Source organism: Aspergillus sydowii (genome assembly GCF_001890705.1).
Source record: "Aspergillus sydowii CBS 593.65 unplaced genomic scaffold ASPSYscaffold_3, whole genome shotgun sequence".
Lineage (NCBI taxonomy): Eukaryota > Fungi > Ascomycota > Eurotiomycetes > Eurotiales > Aspergillaceae > Aspergillus > Aspergillus sydowii.
Genome location: NW_024467861.1, coordinates 3,312,219 through 3,335,937, shown reverse-complemented (window position 1 = coordinate 3,335,937; position 23,719 = coordinate 3,312,219). Strand labels below are relative to the sequence as shown.

The 23,719-nt window shown below is 49.6% G+C and overlaps 10 protein-coding genes across 10 annotated transcripts; 6 read left to right on the top strand and 4 right to left on the bottom strand.

Annotated features, from left to right (window-relative positions):
* Positions 1 to 712: 712 nt before the first annotated feature.
* On the bottom strand, positions 713 to 2,616 carry ASPSYDRAFT_43493 (DNA damage response protein RcaA). The gene has a single exon (XM_040846668.1). The coding sequence runs from the start codon at positions 2,500 to 2,502 to the stop codon at positions 724 to 726; it is 1,779 nt and encodes a 592-aa protein (XP_040705394.1). The 5' UTR covers positions 2,503 to 2,616; the 3' UTR covers positions 713 to 723.
* Positions 2,617 to 3,252: 636 nt separating this feature from the next.
* Positions 3,253 to 5,145, top strand: ASPSYDRAFT_147999 (Y-family DNA polymerase; the record flags this gene model as incomplete). The annotated part of the gene is made up of 2 exons (XM_040841768.1): positions 3,253 to 3,399; positions 3,451 to 5,145. 2 exons carry the CDS (start codon positions 3,253 to 3,255, stop codon positions 5,143 to 5,145), a joined length of 1,842 nt encoding a protein of 613 aa, XP_040705393.1.
* Positions 5,146 to 6,189: 1,044 nt separating this feature from the next.
* On the top strand, positions 6,190 to 7,938 carry ASPSYDRAFT_146393 (uncharacterized protein; the record flags this gene model as incomplete). Its single annotated transcript, XM_040841622.1, has 1 exon — positions 6,190 to 7,938. The coding sequence occupies one exon, from the start codon at positions 6,190 to 6,192 to the stop codon at positions 7,936 to 7,938; it is 1,749 nt and encodes a 582-aa protein (XP_040705392.1).
* Positions 7,939 to 8,367: 429 nt separating this feature from the next.
* On the bottom strand, positions 8,368 to 9,590 carry ASPSYDRAFT_831262 (uncharacterized protein). The gene has a single exon (XM_040851199.1). It carries the CDS (start codon positions 9,379 to 9,381, stop codon positions 8,578 to 8,580), a length of 804 nt encoding a protein of 267 aa, XP_040705391.1. The 5' UTR covers positions 9,382 to 9,590; the 3' UTR covers positions 8,368 to 8,577.
* Positions 9,591 to 10,137: 547 nt separating this feature from the next.
* On the bottom strand, positions 10,138 to 12,280 carry ASPSYDRAFT_43490 (DnaJ domain protein). The gene is made up of 5 exons (XM_040846666.1): positions 11,948 to 12,280; positions 11,850 to 11,893; positions 11,692 to 11,785; positions 10,616 to 11,643; positions 10,138 to 10,556 (listed from the first exon to the last, which is right to left on the bottom strand). Exons 1-5 carry the CDS (start codon positions 12,051 to 12,053, stop codon positions 10,386 to 10,388), a joined length of 1,443 nt encoding a protein of 480 aa, XP_040705390.1. The 5' UTR covers positions 12,054 to 12,280; the 3' UTR covers positions 10,138 to 10,385.
* Positions 12,281 to 12,813: 533 nt separating this feature from the next.
* On the top strand, positions 12,814 to 14,398 carry erg9 (bifunctional farnesyl-diphosphate farnesyltransferase/squalene synthase; the record flags this gene model as incomplete). The annotated part of the gene is made up of 4 exons (XM_040841762.1): positions 12,814 to 12,878; positions 12,945 to 14,004; positions 14,059 to 14,241; positions 14,291 to 14,398. 4 exons carry the CDS (start codon positions 12,814 to 12,816, stop codon positions 14,396 to 14,398), a joined length of 1,416 nt encoding a protein of 471 aa, XP_040705389.1.
* Positions 14,399 to 15,093: 695 nt separating this feature from the next.
* ASPSYDRAFT_43488 (hemerythrin domain-containing protein) lies at positions 15,094 to 15,726 on the top strand. The gene is made up of 2 exons (XM_040846665.1): positions 15,094 to 15,110; positions 15,200 to 15,726. Exons 1-2 carry the CDS (start codon positions 15,099 to 15,101, stop codon positions 15,668 to 15,670), a joined length of 483 nt encoding a protein of 160 aa, XP_040705388.1. The 5' UTR covers positions 15,094 to 15,098; the 3' UTR covers positions 15,671 to 15,726.
* Positions 15,727 to 17,432: 1,706 nt separating this feature from the next.
* On the top strand, positions 17,433 to 18,257 carry ASPSYDRAFT_30063 (A4/G1 family peptidase; the record flags this gene model as incomplete). The annotated part of the gene is made up of 1 exon (XM_040844728.1): positions 17,433 to 18,257. One exon carries the CDS (start codon positions 17,433 to 17,435, stop codon positions 18,255 to 18,257), a length of 825 nt encoding a protein of 274 aa, XP_040705387.1.
* Positions 18,258 to 18,910: 653 nt separating this feature from the next.
* On the bottom strand, positions 18,911 to 19,825 carry ASPSYDRAFT_831134 (uncharacterized protein). Its single transcript, XM_040851196.1, has 3 exons — positions 19,704 to 19,825; positions 19,338 to 19,615; positions 18,911 to 19,267 (listed from the first exon to the last, which is right to left on the bottom strand). Exons 2-3 carry the CDS (start codon positions 19,612 to 19,614, stop codon positions 19,113 to 19,115), a joined length of 432 nt encoding a protein of 143 aa, XP_040705386.1. The 5' UTR covers position 19,615; positions 19,704 to 19,825; the 3' UTR covers positions 18,911 to 19,112.
* A 2,403-nt stretch (positions 19,826 to 22,228) lies between these two features.
* On the top strand, positions 22,229 to 23,691 carry ASPSYDRAFT_56821 (SRR1 family protein; the record flags this gene model as incomplete). Its single annotated transcript, XM_040849275.1, has 3 exons — positions 22,229 to 22,464; positions 22,727 to 23,512; positions 23,574 to 23,691. The coding sequence occupies 3 exons, from the start codon at positions 22,229 to 22,231 to the stop codon at positions 23,689 to 23,691; spliced, it is 1,140 nt and encodes a 379-aa protein (XP_040705385.1).
* Positions 23,692 to 23,719: the final 28 nt, after the last annotated feature.

Below are 23,719 nucleotides of genomic sequence, written 5' to 3'. Positions count from 1 at the left end.
GTCGAATTACGCCCGGCCAGCGTGCTTCATGGTGGAGATGATGCTGTGTTGGATGCGTCTGTGTTGATAGATGGAGCGGAGCAAAGCAGCAAGGAATTAGGTCGTCAGGCAGCGTGGGAGACAGCGAGTGAAGAGAGCGATCGAGAGAGTGATAAGGTCCAAGGAGTGAACGCAGAGAGATTGAGGGGAAGTCAACTTGCAGGAGAGAAAGGAGGGGGCCGGAAGTCGAAGAAGACGGCGAAGAAGGGAATGGAGATGGAGAGAGGGAAGATCAAAATGATGGATGAACAGAATTGGAAGACTTTGATTCGGTCAGATGATTGCAGGCTGTGAAGCGTGATGCCATGTCCAGGCTCAGACTCCAAGCAGTATATTAATAGCAGCCCCCTTGTTCGAGATTCATCCCGGGCGACTGGTATCACCTTGATGAGCGATTCGGAGACAGCCTGTTTTTGTGGGCTGAAATTACTGTCGCGATCCTGCTCAGTGTACTCCAAATTGGCTTGTCGACGGCGAAATCCCCAGTCGATCTCAATTCAGTGACGAAATCCAGATCACTGCAGGATAACCTTTCACTCCAAAGTTTTAGCGTTTGCATCCGCTTAGCTCAGTGGCTGATTTTGGCGCCTTGTCAGTGGAACTGTTACTTGATTTACTGCTAGTGCCCCGAGATTAATGGGATATACATGCCCTGTAAATGATCTATCTGTTAATGACATTAATTCATCGCCTGCGACGAAACCGGAATCGAAGTTCATCATCACTATCTGAATCTCGCTCTTCACGTGCCCGCTTTTGATTTTTTTGCGTAGTCTTCTCGGGTTCACTTCGTTCCACTGACTGGGACACTGAAGGTTCGCTTTCCACTTGACTGAGAGTGCGGTCTTGGTGGCTTTCTTGCGGGCCAGGGTCGGTTGATTTACTGGTGCTAACCCAGTAGTGATCTCCGATCCCAAAGTCCTTCCGCGCCACCTCTTCTAACGGAACCATGACCGTTTGGATCCGACGACGTTGTTGACTAGAATCGCCTTTCCGACGGAACTTTTTGAAGTTTTTCCTGCCATTCCACCGTTCATCCCACCGACTGTTGCTGTCATCCGCCGGTTTGGCTGGTAGTTCCATTTCTTCGACAATGGCGAGCCCCTTGAGTCTCTCAACATCCACGTCTCTAAGAGACGTTTGTAACAGTTCATCCTCTTGTTCCCTTCGCTGCCGGGCAGCATCCTCTTCCGCCTCTCGGTGCTGACGGGCTGCTTCTAACACGTCAAGCTTTTGGCGCTTGGGTCGGGGTACCTCCTGTTTAGGCCGCGTGTTCAAATCTTCCAAATTCCGCTGAGAAGTCTCAGTCCGTCGGCGTTTCATTGCGTTAGCTCCTGGTAGCAAGCTTGAAACCAGGTCCTCTTCTTCCTGAATACTGTCTAGGCGTTGAGACTGGTTTTCGGAGGGGGCGTCTATCGACATCGGTGGTAGATCCTCGATGGATTCCTCTACACCTGGAGCATAAGCTGGTATGGAGTTGATATCGAATCCATCATCGAACGTCTTCATTTTGCTGACATACTTGCGCACCCGAGTACCATTAACCTTCTTGGGAGGCTGACTCACGTTTTCAGATGGATGAGAATCAACGACTCGGGCATCTTCGCTGGAAGGTGGAACTGGTGTAGGCGGCAGTATAGGCTCTGGTGGTGTGGGATCTGGCACCAACTCTTGAGGTAGCCGCCGACACAGTATCGAGGCGTCATTCTCTAAAATTGCATTGAGGAATTCGTTTTGTTGAATGACACGTTGATCAGTTGCGAGTGCTACCTCATCGAGGAGCTGTAGAACCCAGTCTTCTTTACCGGTTTTTGACCGGAATCGTACCAACACAACTCCTCCATCCCCAACTCTCTCAAAGCCAACGCCTTTCTGACCGGCTGCGTTCTTCATGAACTGTACAATCTCCTCTGAAGTGGTGGAGCCTTCTTTCACCTCGAAATATAAAGCCTTCCCATGCCCATTGGTGATCGGTTCTTCCAATATTTGATGCTGCGACTTGTCACAGAAAATGAAAGTATAATCATCGAAGAGATGCAGGCGACCCGGGTTCGGTGCGAAAGACTCGTCAGACCCATTGAAGGATTCTTTCCCGGGAGGTGGGAGGTACTCTCGCGCATTAGGCCATGCAGCGTCGAAGTCATCTTCTAATGGAGACAGACTCTCTAAATTATCCAAATCACTCGGCGTTGCTGCATAATCTAGGGCATCAATGAAGGAGTAGTCCACAATGTATCCGCCATTAATCAGCGCCTGTAGCCCCTTGGCAGTATTCCGCTTGGTTTGAATGACGTGCGTTGTGATGTTGACAATGTAATCTTCGATGGTCTTGATATCCAGGTTTTCGAGTCGAGAGCGAAAGCGCGCTAGTGTATTTTTATTGGTCTCCTTGGAAGAGAAAGAGAAGCTTAATACCACAGGTTGCCATTTTATCCTAAATATCATCAGGCCATAACCTTTCATCTCTATATTTCGTGTCTGCCGGGCACTTACCTCAAAGCATACTGATATTTTCCCACGTAAATTGTATGTTCGTCACCAGCCAAACGTTTACTATCCCCTTTAATTTGTTCTCCATCAACTATGGTGCCGAATTTTGAACCCTGATCGCTAACGACTATCTCCGATTTTGCCCTCGTTCTCGACTGGATGCAAGCAGTTAGCGTGGGCTAACAATGCACGATTGGACACGCATACCCCGTCACCGGTCTTGACCGATAAAACCTCGACCACCAAGTGCTTTCGAGATATCGATTGCGCTGGAATCGCTTCTCGGACTAAACAATAACATCATCAGTATAAATTTGCATTAGTAATGAGAAGCAATCGCGCACATACCACCCTCCGTCTTGTAACGACCGAAGAGGTACCTCTTCCCGGGCTTCAGCCATACGCGCTTGCCTTCGAGCGTCAGTTGCTTGGATGTAGGGAGATAGTCATGGCGGGATATTGTCACCTTGCAGAAAGGCTCCCTCTGTCTCGAGGATCCACATGAGGGCACGATCAGCACAAACTTGTGCCGGGCATGATGAACTTCGACTTCGACGGGCGCTTGATGGGTTGTCTCTGCACGTGGACCAGCTGGTTCAGCGCCGCGGTGGGAGACGCGTGATCACGTGGAAAAGCTGCCTAATGCTGCCTAGTTTGGAAATCGATCAGTTTGCTGGAACCCCCATTCATTCCTCCTGGATTTTGACTTGCAGCAATGATTCCATGGAGGCGGAAAGGGAAGAGAAGGGCAAGGCGCCCAAAGACAATGCGAATGGCAATAAACTCCAAGATGGTGATGAAACCCTGAAGTATCACCTTCTAGGCCCCTCTCTGACCAAAGCGGGCCAGGATTCCGTGGACCAGCAAAGGGTGAGTAGAGAGCTGCCTTTCCTAATGATCAAGGTATACTGAGAGCAAAAGGTTTCAGAAATTATTTACAATGCCTCCAAGGGCTCCAAGTTCTTCAACCATGAACAAGCACGGGATGGCGTCCTGACTGAGAAAATCACACGGATTCTGAAGGAGAAGGCGCGTCTTGAAAGCCTGAATCTTTCAATTGACCTGCGACTAGCCGATCAGCTTTTGGCTGAACTAGAATTGACGCGTGACCTTTCTCAATATGTGGTCCACGTTGACTGCGATGCCTTTTTTGCTGCGGTTGAAGAGTTAGATAGACCGGAGCTGAAAACGGTACCAATGGCCGTCGGAAAAGGCGTTCTGACAACATGTAACTACGAAGCTCGGAAATTTGGCTGTCGGAGTGGCATGGCTGCGTTTGTGGCTATGAAACTCTGTCCTCAATTGATTTGCTTGCCGCAAAACTACGAAAAGTATACAGCGAAGGCTCAGGAAATTCGTGCCATTATTGCTCAATACGATCCCCAGTTTGAGAGTGCGAGCATTGACGAAGCATATCTGAACATCACAGCCTATTGCAATGAAAACCAGCTCGATCCAGAGGAGACTGTTGATCGCATGCGCGCAGAAATCCTGGGGACAACAAAAATCTCCGTATCTGCCGGAATCGCTGCGAACGCAAAAATCGCAAAGATAGCCTCGAATCGCAATAAACCAAATGGCCAGTACTGTGTTCCAAATGATAGGGACGCCATCATGGAATTCATGAAGGAACTACCTATGCGCAAAGTCAATGGTGTGGGCCGTGTATTCGAGCGGGAGCTTGATGCAATTGGTATCCAAAATTGCGGCGACATATATCCCCAGCGTGCATTTTTGGCCAAACTATTCGGCGAGAAGGCTCTTCATTTTCTTGCACAGTGCTATCTCGGCCTCGGTAGGACGAAAATCCAGCCGGTCGAAACCTACGAACGCAAAAGCGTAGGCACCGAGAGGACATTTCACGAGATTAGCACGAAAGAAGAATTCAGGCAAAAGCTTTGGTCCTGCGCTCAAGAACTCGAGAAGGATCTGTCGCGAACACAGTTCAAGGGACGGACTCTAGTTCTCAAGGTCAAGCTTGCAACTTTTGAAGTTTTAACTCGGCAGCATCAGCCCGCTCGGGCCGTGTCCTCTGCTAAGGATCTTTTTACATCCGCCCTTCCAATGTTAGAGAAGCTGGAGAAGGAGATTTCGAACATGAAGCTTCGTTTGCTTGGTATTCGGTGTACCAACCTCGTGAGCACTAAGAAATTTGACATCAGTTTCTTCGGTGCCGCTGCTCGGCGAAAACCCGTACCGCAAGAAGCTGCAACTGACGTTACCGGAGAACAAGAGATAAGTGCAGAAGAAGCGTTTGAGAAGGCGGCGCGCGAGGAGCTACAGGAAGAGATGCAAGACATTGAAAAGCTCAGTCAAGAAACACCCGGGGACGAAAATGACCAAAGTGAGAAAAGCCCTGCGTCGATGACCGCCGAAGCAGCGCCCGAACAACGACTCTACTGGGATTGTCCGATCTGCTCGATGCCTCAGATCGCTGATGATAAGAAATTCAATAACCACGTGGACTATTGTTTATCGAAGCAAACAATAAAAGAAGCGGTACAGGACGATTCACCACAACCTCAACCGCAACCGGCGTCCAATACCACACGAAAGCGAAAGACGGCTACTCGAGACAGTGTAGATCCAAGGCAGAAGCGCCTGTTCTTTACCTGAGTCCTGACTGGAAGGGCTTCTGTTCCTAGACTCCCAATGGCCGGCAACACGCGGACACCAAGGTTTCTATTTTCGACTTCAGCATATAACCTTGGAGTAGGCGCCCGTCCGAATACTATCACGGCTCGGCGCCTCAAACGTATCAATCAAGACCCCCAGCCTGGCAAAGCGGCTTCGATGTGACTTTTAGAGACAATTCCGCCCGCATGTTGACCGAGAGATCCGTCACAGGGAAGCTCCTTGCTTCTAGCAAGGTGTCTGCCGATGCCAACGCATACTGAATGAAAATTCGGTAACTTTTCACGGCTTACTGAGGATGTTTTGATGTCTCAAACCTGAGACAATCAGGCGGGATCGGCCTGGGTTCCAGCCCCTTACTTGTTCGTATGGTGGACTCCTGCAACTCTTGGATATTGGCCAATGTAAGTTAGACACTGGATTGTTGGTGACTCCCGTGCGGGAAGACTACGCATGTGTAGATATGCGAAGATAAGAATAGACCGCTGTCAAGATCATTTCCAGCCGTTGATCAGCCCATATAGGCGGGGCACATAGATCATCGAACAATCGGAGTGCAGGCTGGGCTAAAGCAAGATTTTCCGATGGCTCCAGAAATTCGGCGCCGATTCGGTTACCGGGTGCTTTCCCAGTTCGTAGAGGTTAGTGGTCAATTCAAGGGAGCAACTGGTGACACTGTGAGCCCCTTGGAATGCCGTTGGCGTTGACCGTTGGTCGGCTGTTGCGGTGAAAGTAGACTAGGCCGCATTTGGCGGCGATAAACATCCCGGTCGGCGTTGGTGTTTGCCAGCGGCAAAATAGTTCCACGCTGCACACTCTCGTCATAAAATCTTCATCCTTACCACCTGACCACTGCCTTTGCCCATTCTATCTTTCCCCTGCAATTTTTCGCATGGCCTCACCGTGATTCTCGGCCACTAGACCTACGCTATCGGCTGGCTGGTGCCACCATGCTTGCAGATCTTCGAGGAGTGCCGCAATGCCATAACAAGTTGCCCTTCTGTCTGCCCCTCGAATCCAGCAGATATGACCTTCGATAAACAGAACAATGGCCACATCGCCAAACCATTCACCCCAACCCTGAGTGCTGCATTTAACAGAGCGAACAAGTCGCCCTTGACTCCGAAGCTCGCCAATCCGTCCAGTGTCCGCACCCCTCGGCGTCTTGCTCCTCCAGATTATCCCACAGCGACTCCAGCGAGACACACACCGGAGCCTTCCTATCTCAATGCAAATGTTACCCCCCGTTCTGGATCCAGGGTTAGCCGACGTGATGGCCCTATACTCTCCCCGGGAAGCACGCCCGGGAATGGAGTACACTCCCCGCAGACCTTCGTTCAAGCCTCGCCAGCGACTGCCCCAAATACGAGGGTGTACCGAACCGATCGCAGCCCAGTTCGAATGGGCGGAAAACTTGAACCCCCGAGAGCTACAAGGGCGAAGACCTTGACCGCCGATTCGAACACCGCTTCTCGCCCGAACTCCACCGAACTCCCGGCTGCATCTCCAATGTTTTTCCACGCCAGTGATGTACGTTCGGTATCAGGCTCTTCTGATGCAGATTCCCGGTCAAGGGTGTCTGCAAAACCGTCGTCACCAGCCACGTTCGTATATGCAAACGGTCAAGAAGAATCTCAGGCTCAGGTCGATGACGCCGCCAGACGGCGGTCGTCAGGATTATCTCGTCCTGGGGTTGTATCAAGGCCTACGGCTTCGCCTCGCCTCGCCTCACCCAGCATCAAGGCTTCTTCACCGCGATTTTCGGACGGTATTCCTTCACCGAGCGTACCGCATCTTGACGACTCGCCGGAGATACACTCACCCGTTCATAGTCCGCCTTTGAGCACAGTTCGACCCGTACCGGTGATAAGTGACACTAAAACCGCAAGTATTGATATCGGGCACGGCACTCCTGATGGAGAGGAGTCTCATACGGAGGGCCTGGGCTTACGACCAAGCCCGGTCATAGTATCTACTCTGGATTCGCAAGTTGAAGAAAACAAGATTGCTGATACTATTCCTGCTCTTCGGCCACGCATATTCAGCAATGGATCTACAAATTCCTTTGATACAGATAGTCAAGGCGACGGATTGCAAAGTCCAGTAAAGTCTGAACACGCGGGAAGTAGTGGCCCTGTTCTCAGTGCGCGTGTTGAGAGGAAGATCATGGATCTCGAAATCAGTAACTCATCTCTTTTGGCCATCAACCGGACACTTGAGCGTGAAATGCGAAAACAGAATGCGGAACTACGAAGATTTCGGCGCCTTAGCCGCTCCGGTCGTCTATCTGTAGCTCCTTCGCGTTCGGTATCGAGTACTTTGTCAATCCCCAGTGAAGTCGACGAAGGAGAAAGTGACCACTCGTCCAATGAATCACATGAGGACCTGTCTGAATTGAGTGATGAGGAATCCATGCAAGACGAAAGCTCCTTCGGGCCAGATTCGTTGGCTGAAGACGACGCGCGGCACAGAAACAAGGACGAGAAACGATTCCTCATCGACCTGGCGAAACACCAGGAACTTCTAGCGGACAGCCAGAAAATGAACCAAAGCCTGAAGCGGTGCCTTGGGTGGACGGAAGAGCTTATTAGCGAAGCCAGAAAAGCACTAGAATATAACGTGCATGTCAGTGATATACAACTCGGCGGGCGGGTGCTGAGCCCTGATGAACTGCATGAGGATGGAGAAGCCCGTCGAGGACTACTTGCACCTGTCTCACCCAAATCAGAATATCCAAATCAGGTCCCTCCCAGCGAGGAGTTGCCATCGACATGATTAAACGCCCCTCATTTTGTTTTTCTTTTGTTATCGATACCCTATACTGCCAAACCTATCCACTCGCCAGCTGCACTTCTGCAATTTCGAAACCACTGCCACAGTTACAACGCGTACCCTCGGACACTTATACCCTACAACGGACCATCATAGTTTCATGAGCACGGAAATGCTTATCTTGTTCTTATATATTCGGGGCCAATGCCACCACTGTTGATATATTTTGCTTTTCTTCTTTTCCTTCCCATTTACTTCTAATGTGTCATTCATACGAGCGATAGATTTGTATCCGGCTAGCCAATCAGCCGCTCTGGTGCCGTTGCGAGATACCCAAGCGCAATAATGAGTAATTTGAGGTGTACCTAAATTTATATATACGTGAGATTCAGATACGAGTGCGAAAATCAATTTCACTGAATTCTGGTAAATACTATCATACTTGTCATCCTGTATAGGATTGATTGGGACTCCTGATACCACCAAACATCAGGATAAATCATTCCCGATGGTGCAATTGCGCCACATAAAATACCCAGTCCAGCGAAATATGATGATCCCATCCGACCTAAAGACTAAGAACATTGCGCTTATAAGAGTATAGAGGATAACCCAAAACGCCAAATCTCCCAATCTAATTGATCAATCGTCGTCAGACAAACCGTACGCACGTACCCATTTCTCTGAATGCTCATCCATCTCGCTTTCGAGCACACCGTCTCGCAGCTTCTCCTCTAGTTGTCCAAGAGGCATCCCTAATACGAACTTTGCATTTGCCTCACTCCGTATCCATTGCTTAATATCCTTCTTGGGGGGGCTTCCGCCAGCCTCGTTCTCCGGACGGCCAACGCGTATCTCCTTCCGACGTGATTTGGACGTTGCATCAAGCTCGGACGTAAACCTATCTTCAGTTCTCCCCGCCTCTGCATCCTTCTTCTCTTTCGCTTCATCTATCATACACTCATGATACCAGTCTGGTGCAGTGGATTTCCGACTTGCAGAACCCTGGTCAGAAGCCGGGCTCGCCGTTCGATCCATCCGGGTAGGGCTATAGATCTGGCCACGCTTCGCTCCATCATCGGGCGAGGGAAGTGGGATCATGCTGTCTTCGAAGATCTCCTTGTGCCCTGGTGTTGCAAGAGTTTGTCGGAACCAGCTGTCGTTTTTGCAGTTTTCGAGATCGATCCAGGATGGCCTTTTGCGGAGGGCGTCTGGCTTTGGGATCTCACATTCTTGGGCAGATGGCTGCCTTTGATTCTTTTCGTCATCGCCAGCCATGTTGGCTCGTCTGCTCCGTCTGTTCTTGGTAAATTTGCTGATATTGGCTGGTGGGCTTGGGGAACTATGGCTAACTATAGGACCGGTTATGACTGAGGGCTTGGTGGAGTCGCTGGAGATGAGGCCTGTATCGGCGGCGTGGCGGAGGAGCTTTGATAACTGGGACATGGTGGTAGTTTTGTTTGATTCTTCGTTTGTACGACTTAGCGTTGTCTTTGTAATTTCAGGAAAGACGTGTATGGTTTTTGATAAATGGAAGGATAGCGAGCAAGCGACAATATATGCTAGTGAGTAAACATGAAGATTCAGCGCAGACTAGAGGGAGTGGCTTGAGCTGTTTGAATATGACCGTAGGTAGACACAGAAGCAAAAACGAGTTTTATACCCTAATGTGTGACTCGGCATTATACTTTTGCAGGTTTGTGGCATGAGGTTATTTGTGATTGTCGACTGGACCCGGACAAGTCGTCCGGAAGTTAATAAGATATCTTGGAACCTTTGACAAACTAGGACTGATGTTTATGCACGGCTATACAGGTGCCGGGAATATTAGTTATGTGAGCATGGTCCCTGATTCTGTGCTGAACATAATGGGTCTTTGATAGAAAGATAGAAATGGAATGAGGTAGGGAACAAGACATTACCTTCTACGAATGCACCTGTGTGAAACTTTTTGGATATAGACACCATATCTTGATGTGTATGAAGGTAGATATTTTTGAAAGGTTAGAGAGGAAAGACATACAAACGGTTTCTTCGTTGAATACCGATAATAGAACCTCAGATAATGATGCTTGGTTTGTCACTCATGGTTCCTGGTGACGAAGAGTTCTAGTAAACAGGTAGAAATCCGATGATCCTTCGCTCCTTCCACAACAATATAAGAAACCTGGGTCGGTCATATGGTGCTGGGCCTTTTGGAAACTGGAACGGAATGGGATTGCGACATATAGTAGATACTTTCGGTCTATAAATACAGGAAGCGTTCCGCCATCATGGAAGTCTATTCAAAATAGCGCGCTATAGGAAAAAGGTGTAATAATTCGCTACGACGGGAAATACATCAGGCATATTGTATCCAAAGCCACACAGGGAATAATCGAGAGGAGAGAAGCCGGGTAATGATGTGCGGAAATGGCCCCCGGGAAACAGGCAACAACACGCAATCACAATCATGCCTGGGCCTTCGGGCTGGTGGTTGAAGATGCCTCAGCCTCAGCCTCGTGGTCGTGACTGTGCTTCTTCTTCTTCTTCTTCTCATCCTTACCCTTCTTCGCCATGGCGTCGGTCATAAGCTGCTCGAAGGCCATGTAATCTCCTTCTTCCTCTGGGTCACGCTCGGCCTGGTGGAGACATTAGTATAGTGTAGTGCGTAGCGACCTAAGAAAAAGGATGTACATACCTTAGAATAGATGTTGCCGGCAATGATCATAGCTTGGGCCCGCTCGACACGCTTCTCCAGTTTGATCCGCTTGTCACCCAGGACTTTATCACAAACATCGCGGAGAACGCCTTGGATTTCAAGCTTGCTACCGCGCCAGGCAGCTGCGAGCAGCTTGCCTGTGACCTTCACAGAATATTCTGCCCGCATCTCATCTGTCCAGGTCTCTCCGCCCTTCTCTTCCAGTTTAGCCATCTCCTCCATTGTCAACTGGGCGTCGATCACGGTGGAGATAGTTGTCCAGGCTTCCTTCGCAAGCGTACCTTTATCCTTGAGCCTGGAGAAAAAGCCGGAAATGCCAAGGAACTTCTGTGACTTTAGGAAAGAGGTAGCCTTTGAAACATAGGTAGCACCGATGGCGTGGAGGATCTCGATACCGAAGGACTGGATCTTCAAATTCTCCACCTCAAGGCGAATCTTCTCTTCAAAAGCGCGGGTAACGTCGGTGCCCTTGTCGGTTTCTGTCCACACACTAATCTTGTCAATGAGCTTCGTCGCCAGCATCTCAACTCGCTCTTCGCGAGCTTTCTGTCGTTCGAGCTCGAAAGCTTGAAGCTTCTCCGCTTGCTCACGCGTAAGACCGCCCTTTTTCTTCTCCTTCTTCCGCAGTTCACGTTCCTCTTCTGACACTCCGGCAGATTGCATACGGATCTCCTCGTCTGACTTATCCATGATAGCCTGTTGGCCTAGGCGAGGGCGTGGAGTGCTTGTACCAGAGGGAGACGGCGAGTGCGAAGCCGCCGGTGCAGTGCCAGCAGTACTGGCGGCGGCAGCGCCAGCAGCGGCCCTGGCGCTTTCACCCGAAGCTTTCCCTCCTTGCTCGTTGATATTAAGTTTTTCTTCCGTGGATGCGGCGAGATCTTCCTCCTCGGCCTCCTCCGTCGTGATTTCCATTCGAGTCGTAAGGTCCTGCAGAAGGGATATTTCGCCGATGAGGTCGTAAAATGCGTCGCCACCGAATATCATACCAAAGAATTCATTCGGGTCCTCTGTGCAGTGTTAGTGGTGTCCGCGCAGGGTAGTGCATGGATACTCACCAAAACCTTGGTCAGGGACAGCCTGCTCTTTGCCGTGGGTATCATAACGCTTGCGAAGATCGGAATTACTGAGGACTTGATAGGCTTCACCGATCTGGTAAGAACAGTCAAATCAATGGGTAACGTAATAGAGCGCGATAGGGTCGTTGACAACGTACCGCTTGGAAACGTTCATGCGCGGTCTCATCACCGGGATTTTTATCTGTGAGGATGGTTAGACGGCAATTAACATAAATAAACCAGTAAAACGCCATACCTGGGTGAGTTACGATAGCAAGCTTTCGATATGCCTTCTTGATCTCAAGCTCCGTGGCAGTGGGGGCAACCCCCAGGGCGTCATAATAGGTGGTATCAACAACCATTTTGTGATGCGGCGCGACCGCCAATCGATGTGCGGGCTATTTCTTGGGGCTGCGAGTGGTATAACAGACTTCAGAAATGGGAATAGCTAGAACTAAAGAGGATCTGGGAATAGGGAGCGTTTGTGAATAGTATTTGGCGAAGTAGGGGGTATTGTTTAGCCAGTTGTATTATTTTTTTCTGCCTGGTGAAGCTTCGACCGAAGGCCTTTCGTCATGGCGGGGAGGCCGAGAGACCGGTGGGTGGTATGCTTTGTCACGTATTGTTATATTTTATACAAAAATCCACATTAGTATGGCCCTGAGGGCAGCAGGCTCTGGTATTGGGGCGTTCCGGACGCCGAGATGATCCGGCTCTCCAGGAATCCCTATTTGGGACTAAGGCCAACTCCAACTAACAATTTCTTCTCTCCTCTTCCACCACTAAAATCCTCAACCTTTCTTTCTCCTCACTCTTCCTCATCTACCTGTCCTTTTCTCCTTTTATTTCCCTCCCCTTTCCCCCCTCCTGCCTTGTCTCTTCTGCTCACGACAATTGTGCCCTTCTCTACCCCGGCCATTTTGTCATTTCTTCCTTGATCTCTTTGCTCTCTACCGGAGCCTATGTACATTACTTTCCTAGCGTGTATTAGTACGCCAATTTGCTGCTAATTTGCTTTTTTTCCCATCGATTTTCCAGACCACCGTCACATTCTATTTTCTTACCTTCGTACATCCCCGTTCACACTCACCTTTCACGTGTAATCTATCCTTTATAAGCAATATGGGTATTGGGAGCATCATTTATTTCGCCTTTCACCCATCAGAACTGAGGTCAATCGTTCAATGGTTAGTCATATTCCTTATTTCAATACGCTGACGAACCCGCTGACGAACACCTTCGGGGTTGGATAGGAAAGTCTGGCATAACCCCGTTCATGAACGCAACGAGAAGGAGGAAACGGAGACACAAAAGGCATGCTTCAAGTTCCTGGACTTGACAAGCCGGAGTTTCAGTGCCGTGATCAAAGAACTGCATCCGGAGCTGCTGCTGCCGGTTTGTGTCTTTTATCTGGCGCTCCGTGGACTGGATACCATTGAGGATGACACCTCTATCGCCCTTGAAACCAAGGAACCTCTGCTGCGCAACTTCAAAGACTTCTTAGAACAAGACGGTTGGACCTTTGAGGGAAACCGCCCTGAGGAGAAGGACCGTGAACTGCTGGTTCAGTTTCACAATGTCATTACTGAGTTCAAGAACATGAAGCCTGCCTACCAAGTTATCATCAAAGACATCACCGATAAAATGGGTAACGGCATGGCCGATTATGCACGCAAAGCTGCCACGGAGGACGCAAGTGTCAAGACTGTCGAGGAGTACGACCTCTACTGCTATTATGTAGCTGGCTTAGTGGGAGAAGGTCTGACTCGCCTCTTTGTGGAAGCAGAGTTTGGAAACCCGGCCTTGATGAAGCGTCCCCGTCTCCACAAGTCTATGGGTCTCTTCCTCCAAAAGACCAACATTATCCGCGATGTTCGTGAAGACGAAGATGATGGTCGGCGGTTTTGGCCCCAGTCTATCTGGTCTAAGCACGTTGAAAACTTCGAGGATCTTTTCAAACCTGAACACCGAGAAGCCGCTCTCAACTGCAACTCTGAGATGGTCCTAAACGCATTGGAACATGCCGAGGAATGTTTATTCTACCTTGCCGGCCTGCGCGAGCAGAGTGTATTCAACTTCTGTGCTATTCCTCAGTCTATGGCAATTGCTACATTGGAGCTCTGTTTCCGCAACCCTGCCATGTTTGAACGGAACATCAAGATTACCAAGGGAGATGCTTGCCAGCTCATGACCGAGTCTACACAAAATCTTCGTGTCCTCTGCGATGTCTTCCGCCGCTATGTTCGTAAGATCCACAAGAAGAACACACCCAAGGACCCCAACTTCCTCAAAATAAGCATTGTTTGCGGACAGGTATGTGTTTCTTTTATCGATTAGGTGTGTCCAAACCTTCGCTAACTGGTTTAGATCGAGAAATTCATCGAGACAATTTTCCCTTCACAGGATGCGGAAGCTGCTCAACGCCGTGTTGCAGGCACGGTGACCGAGGCCGAGGCTGAGAAAGCTCGGCAGGATGCCGAGACACGCAAGGACGTCATGTTCATGATGGGACTGATGCTTGTTATCTGTATAGTAGTTTCACTTATTATGGTATGTGAACCTTCTGTGCATTTTTGTGGATCGATGCTAATTCTCACAGATTTTCACTGCTTGGATGCTTGGTGCTCGCTTCGACCTCGCATGGCAGGAGTTGAGGAGCGGCAATTTTGGAGCGCCGAAACCCTCCGTGGAGCACAGCGAGCTTTAACCAACTGTTACGATGCCGATCTAATTGCTAATTATACCCATTCTCCGGTGGCTCATGCCTCAATGTCTTATGATATGTATGCAGATATACCTATTTCTAATACTACTTCGCCTTATCGTCGCCTGCCGTTCATCGAGCAACTCGAACTCAATTGGGCAAACTTTGCTAGCACGGATGTCAAATTGCAATCCAGCCTTTCTATGACTGTGGTTGTGCCGAAGAAGTGCTGATATCAATTGGATTTTATCCAACCAGCGATGTACTAGATTTGTGTCCCACAGCTTATGCTGAGATGGCACACGTCCATTGAAGACCTGAAACATGCCGTAAATATCCAATAGTTTGTCATGCATGAATATATACTTTTATCCAAACGTAATTTGTTTATTCCGGTCCTCAACAAGCTTTAACAGAGTTGGCGGGTGTCGCTGGTCAGTACAGGTGATTACCAACCATTAGAAATGATTCAAATCCGCTTACTTCATTTGGCTAACCGCGTCTTCCCAAATCTATACCTTGGAAACCGGGGGGACCCGATAAATCAATCATAAAATAATCTATCTCTTCATGCGTCCCATCCATTGTATCCGACCCCTAGCCTCATAGTAACCAATCCCCTGTTTTATTGATCCTCGCCTTCGCTATGGACGCGCCCCTTTCACCAGCCGACGTCCGCATTTACAACCGCCTCGCCTCGCGAATGGAACAAATTGTCCGTCCCCCATCCATCAAATAACTAGTTACGAAACAATCAACCAAGCCTCGATTAATGAACATCATCGGCTAACGAACGGTACCTAGCACAACGAATTCCGCGACACATGGACCCAACTCAAACAAGCATGCCCCCTGGATTCCCAAGCTCAATCCTACTCATATCCCGCAACAGAGGGTGAAGGTGAAGACCTCTCAAACGAGGAAATTATAATGCTGGGCCTATCATTCTGTGAAGGCCTCTCAATGCACCACTCGATAGAAGAGCGGTTCATCTTCCCGCTTCTTGCAGCGCGGATGCCTGAGTTTGGGACCTCGGGAATACTAGCCGAGCAGCATGAACTTATTCATGACGGGCTTGTGAGGATGCGTGGGTATTTGAATAGGTGTGAGAGGGCGGATGCAGGGGAGGGCTTGGATAGGAGTGAAGTTAGGAGGTTCATGGGGGGCTTTGAGCAGGTACTTTGGGAGCATCTAGATGGGGAGGTTGCGGTCTTGGGTGGGGAGAATATGAGGCGCTTTTGGAGTTTAGATGAGGTGAGGAGATTTCCTATGTAAATAGGTTTGTTTACCTGGGTGTGGGACCTGTGGACTTTCGGGGTAGAGTTGGCTAGACGTGACGTTTTGTTCTATATAAATGGACCTAGGGCTACATGAACCATGGCCTCGGCTAAGTGACCATACTTCTTGGACACTAACACCTATCGCATCTGCATTGTCCTTCATAAGCTTGCTCTTCTTGTTCTTGCCATCACCGCTTCATGTCTGATTGACTGGCCTTGGGCAGCTATGTCAGTAAAACCGTCACTTCTACCGGGATAGGATCTGCGATGTTTATTTAGAATGCGTTGGAGTAACAAGTTAGTTTTCACTACGAAGCGAAAACATGTATGGGATCTCATTGTTAGTCTACAAAATTTATTGAAGGGAATATGCCCGAGCCGGTGCTTTTATTCGTATTAGGATAGTTAGAAGCATCTATTCTAGAGTGGGAGTTCTCGCAGGGTTTTGTCGACTTGCGCAGAATTGAAGGAGAGCTATCCCAAGATGGATGGCTTTGGAGGCACGAAACAAGTAACAATCAGGCTTGAGACGATTGGAATGCGAAGCTGATATCGGTGAGCTCCGACTTCCCAGAGCTTGTTACGAGACGTCACGGTATGCTCAACGCCCAAGCCAGCGGTCTCGACTTAATGAATACGTCCAATCTTTTCAATATCCCAGGTTGGGCAGAGTATACCTACTGCTGTTGGAATATTCAAGGCCGCAAACGGAGGAAGGCCAAGTGGATTCCACAAGTCTTGGTGAACGATGCAGGGTTTATTAGTGTCTATGAAAGATGGATCGAGGCTGGCTGAACCCGCATAGTTCTAGGTTTAACGTTTGATTACCTCGTAGGAACGACAATCTAGAGGAGGTAATCTCTGGGCGGATCTTGCACAGATCAGGTTGCGGTTCCGCAGGTATGGCGCGTCTGCCAGTTCGTGAGGTTTCAATTAAAGCTTAAAATCAGTATAGGTAACTGGAGCGACACTTCAGCTGGTATAATGCCCTTACAAATCGGGTGGATGTGCCCTCGTCAGGAATGATAGCCTTGGTTCGGAATGTACACTGTCGGAGCCCCTCCATTCCAGTCAGTCACATCAGTTGCCCTGGCAGATGACTCTCGGTTCTCGAAAACCGAACGAATAGAAGGAGGATAAGGTGATTGTTTAGGTCACCCAGGTTACGGCGTGGGGAGATTCCGATAGTTAATCTGTATCATCTTGGCGTGAATGAGGGTACTTTGATAAAAATGGCCCGAATTCACCTAATACCTTCCTAAGGGGTCGTAGACGATTTTTGAGGCAGGTTAATTTTTCGAATTCCTGAGCAAGTGACGGTAACCTTCACCTTCGAGTGTTCTACGATCAATCACATGCGTAGATCTCACGATGAGGTAGAGATGACCTGGAAGCCGGTGTCAGTAGGGCTTGAGCCTTGAATATGCCGGGAAGTAACATTCCCAATAGGCGATCTTTTACTCGGCCCGTCCGCGAGATCACTCCATGCGCCGTGTTTCACCGGCGTTGTGGCAACCCAAAAGTCATTTTCGAGGCCTTGTTGGAGGCACAGGACACGCGTATTATCCCTTTATAGCAAGGGAGGCCGCAACGTGAATACTATAAGTCACCCTGAGTGTACGGAACAAGCACGAGCGGCCTATTCCTCTTTCCCTCACCTTCCCCTTCTTGGACACAATTTTACACCTGGTGGTTTGAGCCTCTAGTTATTACTTCCTGTTCCTGCGTCAGCAACCTGCAAGGCCAGCCCAATAAAAATGAGGCTCGAACTCACCTTTCTAACAACAACTTTACTGAGCACGGCCCTCTCCTTTCCACAGCATGCTTCAAACCTGACCACGCGGATCGAACGTCGCCTCGACCGCCAATCTCACCCCCTCGCCCCTCTAGACGGCGGCCACTCCGGCCCCTTGGCTGGATTCCGAACTAGCGATAATGCTGCCGTCGTTTACAGCAACAACTGGGCCGGCGCAGCGCGCGACCAACCACCTCCAGGAGGACCCTACACAGCCGTCAGCGCGACATTCACGGTACCAAAACCCACAGGCGGACCGGGACCAATGCAGGCTGGATCTGCGTGGGTAGGAATAGATGGGGACACATACAACGCAGCCATCTTGCAAGCCGGCGTGGACTTCTACTATGATAACGGGAAGATTTCAAATGATGCCTGGTTCGAGTGGTTTCCCGACTATGCGTACGACTTCAACATCAAAATAAACACGGGAGATGTGGTTGTGGCCAAGGTGGAGTCGTTTTCCCCGAGCGAGGGTGTAGCGATTATTGAGAACCAGACCACGGGGCAGAAGGCCACGCAGAAGATCGAGGCGCCAAAGCCTGAGGCAACGCTTGGAGGGCAGAACGCAGAGTGGATAGTTGAAGATTTTCAGACCGGAGATGCGGTTGTCCCGTTTGCAGACTTTGGGGAGGTAACTTTTACTGGTTGTGAGGCGCGAGCACAAAATGGGGATGTGGTTGGATTGAACGGAGCGAAGATCATCGAGTTGAAGCAGGATGGCAAGGTCAAAACGGAGGTCACAGTGCACGGCGACAAGACGCTTACTATTAAGAGTAAGCTGTGATAAGAGGACGGCTCGAATATATCTTTTAGCATGTTGGACTGGGCGTCGAGGCGTTGCATTTCATTCGGTTCTCCCAGTGAGATGAGCTTCTGAGAAGCATATTCTTGATATCCTGACGAATAGATAGTTATATAGATATTTGGAGGTGCATATAATAAGCGGCATCTATAATATTACGGCGTTGATAATGCTCTGGCTTGTTAATGAGTGCTTGATTGCGATGCTCACCGGTACTGTACTGAAGAAGGGTGTTTTTATCCGGTGCCGACGACGACGTTCTCATGTTTCAAGGAACTTGGTATGGTAGCATCACCAAAGTTGGGTGTTGAAGATGTAGAGCGAGCGACAACACATCGATTTCCGCGCATGTTTGATTGCGTGGGCAGATATTGCATCAGTATCTTAGCCGATTTCGCCCATATCTGACAATCCGAAGTTATTCCGGAGGACATCCATTGCCGGTGAATGCCTAGTTGATTCCAAGACTCTAAAATAGGAAACCTTGTTTGTTACTGAGGCAAATTGCATCAATCGGATGCGTCAGAAAAGACGAGTAACTATACGCAACGAGTACACGCCATTTCAATGGTGATAGAGCCATGTACCAATCAGACCCCGCGCGCAAGTAAGCAGCAGGGATCAACGGGGCGATAGAGGAATACCCCGCCGGACTTACGTAGGGACAAGTCGGGGATGCGCGATGTTGAATTGGGAGTATGAGCCGCCGAGACGGACTTTCAAAACAATGCTGGAAGAATTTGGGTGTCTTCATGCCCGATTATGGACCAGGTTGTCGAGTTTGCCTGCAGCATATTTTCACGCATCCTTATGGACCCTGCAGGACGGCACTGAACCTCATCTCCCAATAATTCCAAAGAGGAATAATTGATGGCCTAGAATCAAGGAAATGCACGTGGCAAGCTGTGATGGAAAGTTGCTAGTCGGAGCATCATTTAAGGCGGGAAGGACGCGGGCAATGATGACGACGTGTACCTGAGGGGATGTGGCTTCTGTCAGAGCGTGAGCCTTACGCAGGAAATTCGTGGAGGATTAATGCAAGTGATAGAGGAAGAGACAAACCTACTCTTGGCCATTTTGAAAGTCGATAAATCAAATCTGAACCAGGAGGAACAAGAGCGGCGGGGGAAGTCATGTACTTCATTGAAGCCTGAGGCTGCAATATCAACGCCAAGAGGCATAAGGCAACAGGCCAGTTCGATGTCCCAAGCAAGAGGGATAATACTGGTCTAGAGATGACTTCGAATGCCCAGTATCTGTTATTTAACACAGTGTGATGCATAGTTATCGTATACTCCGTACTTTTCAAGTGGAATCGGCCCCGCCAGCTTGTTTGCATGCTTGTAATGTCTCATCAGTGATGTCTCCCAACACTGCCACCGCGCCTTCTACGACGCCGGAGCCGACACCCTCCTAACAGCAACTTACCAATACAGCGTTCCAGCATCGACAGTTTCGCAAGAATTGATGCGGGTCACACGGTCAACAATGCGCAACGGTACATGCGATCCGTCGTTCCACTCGTTCGGAGCGTGATCTCTTCTGCAGCGCAACGGCAATCTTCGTGTCGCGTTGCACTGTCATTAGGCCCCCACGGTGCGACCATGTCCTCTATCGCGGCGGTGTACACAGGTCTATACCAGCTGGGATGAATCAAGAAAATTATTGAAAGAAATGACATACGCAAAGACTCAAGGTGTTCTATGTCGCTTTCGAAAGCCTACGAAGGACGGCCGAGGTGCGTGCTGTGCGTGGAGAATAAGCCCTGGCAGATATGTGGTATTTTTCCTGCTGAGGAAGGGGATGAAACGGATGTCAGACAGTGGGTTGAGGGTTGATGCTGCAGTTGGGCAATGCTCCGGGCTGCCGCGGCCTGAGGGAGTCGGTCATAATTGGATCGGTCACGTTGCAGCAATTGTTTCGATCATGCGGGATCAGATACATTGTCTTTTCTGGACAGATAATGGCTTTGTCGACGAGTGGGACTCCTCGTCGGGTAAACCTTGGCTGGCTTTGTATCTAGATGGTACAAAGGGGAGAAGTACGACCCTGCCAGCAAGACATGGGTGGTAAGCACAACGGGACCTGTGCAACGGCCCTGGGACGGAAGCTTTTGGGATGTTGTACAGGCTCATCTAGAAGGTGACTGGGAGGGGATCGTTGCTGAGGGTGCTGTGTCGCGGATCCGGCTGACATCGCGGCGTTGCGACGTAGAATTGATGCGGAGGAGGCATGCGTTGATGATTGTTACTGACAGTGTTCTCACCGACATTAGTGGGCAGGGCCTGTGGTCGAGGCTGACATGATTTCACCTAATCATCCTCGCCAATTCGGCTTCGAGGGATGGTTCAATGAACGGTGCGGTTTCCCTTGGTACATACATCTCTCCCGTCCCAGACCGCAGAAACGTCGACTTGGCCGACCGGGGGCTAGATAATCAACTACATCTGATTCATGGTTACGGGCCACGAGTCATTGAAGTCCTCGCTTGTCAAGTTCTTAGCCTCCCCTCATGATATCCACTATTCCATGCGCGGATCAAATGGCTCTTGTTGAGATTTGACAGGTTCAACGCAAATGCGACCTACTTTCATCTTGCTTCAGTCGAACTTTCCGGATATTGCAAAGACCCTAACCGCTGATGCTGCCTGGCTGATAGAAATGGCCTTTATTAGCTTCCCAATTGACTGGATCTCTATGCACTCGTGGCGGACCCGTCGGAGCGGTCTGGCATGATCAGCGGCAGCGATTGCTTTGGAAAGCGGCGCAGTTGAATTTCCTTCATTTAGGCGAGACATCCCTCCCAACAGTTCAGCCGCAGTCCCGCGGGATACGGGTCACAGCCCAGATGACGGCTCTGACCGTCTGACGGACCTCCTGCATCCTCCGCGGTGCGCTCCGGCGATCATGTGTAGTTGTGGAGTTTGTTATCTGCCGAGGTCATTTGAACCATGGTTCATACCTCCATGGTCAACGTTATCTCAACATCGTGATTCGAATCCTACCCTGAAAGGGAATATGGAGCATTCAAACATAGAGTTCAAGCACAGCCAGCCTCCCGCAATAACACGCTCCTTAAGGTTGCCCGCGCTGTTAGCGCCCACACTAAATAGACTAGACGGCCTCAAGCGCATTCCGGCCCAACAGAACGAGGCGATGTTGGATGGACCCCCAAACAATTGGATTCTTCTCACCATCCGATTCTCCGCGATATGCGAGTCAAATTTCCTACATGGCATTAGGCCAAGCCAGCCCGGGCCCATTTGCGCTGGCTCCAGCAACATCCCTCTCCCGACGTAGGAACCCAACTGTCAGGGCTCATCTGAGTCCCAGAAGAGGGCGGGCTGCGCGCACGGTCTTTTCCTATTTCATCATTTAATCCGTCTGATGTTCACTTGTGCGCCAATCATGACTAGGAAATAATCCCAGCTGCTTGGATCACACTTATAGCGCTCCTCTTGCCTTGGAATTGGGGATTCTGAAATCAAACACTTTGTCAAGCGGTGAGGCCAGACAAGCACTGCGAGTGCCCTGAAGGAATGTCAAACAAGAGGGTTTTTTTTTTTCCTTTTCCTTTTTTTTTTCTTTTTCTGTCGAAGAAAAAAGCAAAAATTTACAGGGGAACCGGAATAATCAGCCTGCCAGCACAATGGTTTGCTTTTCAGCTAAATTAGTCCTATCAGAGGCAGAGGGATGGTCTGAGAGCCTCCGTTACGACAATATATATACCGAGATAGATCACATTCACATCCTGATTGACCACGCTCAGGCTTTTTATCCCATTCGGATATATTTTCCTTGAGGCCATTCACACCTTCTGACGGGAGCGAACATTGTCACGCATAACAATGGACTGTCTCCCACTCCAAACCTCCCCAGGCCTCCCTCTACCAAAATTGCCCCCATCACCACCAGCAGACCTGCCAACTTCACAAGACAAAGACAGGGACAGCATGGGTCTCACCATCCTTGATGACTTCAGCGACGACGACACACCCTCCAAAATCCACGTGAAACTCGAGCACCTCGCGCGCATCTATAACTCGGGAAAACCGCTATTCCCCCGCCATCTTCTTGCTGATCTAAACGCGCAGATTGAAAAGGGAAATGAGGAAGTCCACATTGACGATTTGGATGATGTGAGTCATACGTACAGCTTGAAGGTCCCAGCTTGGTGTGCGGATTTTGCGTGAGTGCCCTACCAAACAAAACGAACGCAACCTTTTCCTTTTTTTGCTTCCCTATCACTATTCATTCATTTACTTTCTTTGTGCCTCGTGGATTTTTTACTGTTGGATGTTTCCTTTTCTCGTGTCCCCGTCCCCTTCAACGAAAGCGGAAGAAAAAAAAAAGACCACCATCAAAGAAATCTACAAGAAACACATTGAAACTCTGGTGTTGATGAGTTGACCTAACACCAGACCCAACTCTGCCTGGGGCACCCGGAATAGCACAACCTACCGTATTGGCTACAGTAGCATCCAGAATCTCACATGCATCCACCCGTCTTTTCCCGAAATAAGCCTGCGCGACAACAGTCCGGTCTCTATCTGCTATACCTCGTCGGCGGATTTCTACCCCAGGGCTTCACTTGACGAAGTTGAGCGCAAATACGCACAAAGCGTGGAGAGATGGGAAGAGAGCGAGACGTGCCAGACGCTCGTGGCAAGTTTGGAGAAGTTGAAGGCAAGTGGCGCCCTGAATAGGTCTATTCGGAAGATTGTGGGATTCGGACTGGGGAGTCTGGGTTTCTTGGAGGATGAGTATCATTGTGCCAGAGCGCATGCGCAGCATGCGGCTGTTCGGACGATGGCTAAAGCTTTGAAAACAACGGGTCTTGGAGTGAGGGGGATGAATGGAAATGGCAACGGGTGTTTGGAATTCACGACAAATGGGAACGGCAACAGAGACAAGGATCCAAGTCGTGATAGCAGCAAGGACGCAGGGGTGGAGCTGGATGACGACGGGATCAAATGCTACGCACAGGATCCAGCTTACAATGATATCGACCAGGCACTACTTCGGAGTATTGGGATCGAACCGCTTGATGACCCAAAAGGGTTTCTGGAAATTGATGAAGACACCCTCGTTTTCAGCGTCAGTCCCAATGTGCCCGTCAAGCAGGTTGTCGCAGATGTACAGTGGCCTGGGGCGATGATTTGGAATACGGTCAGCTTGGAAGAGAAGGAAGCACGATGGGAGAAGAAAATGCGCGATGGGGAGGAATTTTGGGTTGTGTATGTGTTTTACCCTTCCTTTTCTATCAAGGGTAGAAGTAAGGCTAACATCAAGAGGCAGGCCGTTTACAACTGATCCAGATTCGCAGCGGGTGCGGAAGATGGTCCAGCATTACACAAACGTGCCGTTGCACGACTCTGACGAGTATCTCGGTGATTTGACTATTTACGTCAGGTGAATGTTGGTCATATGGGAATTTCTGTCAT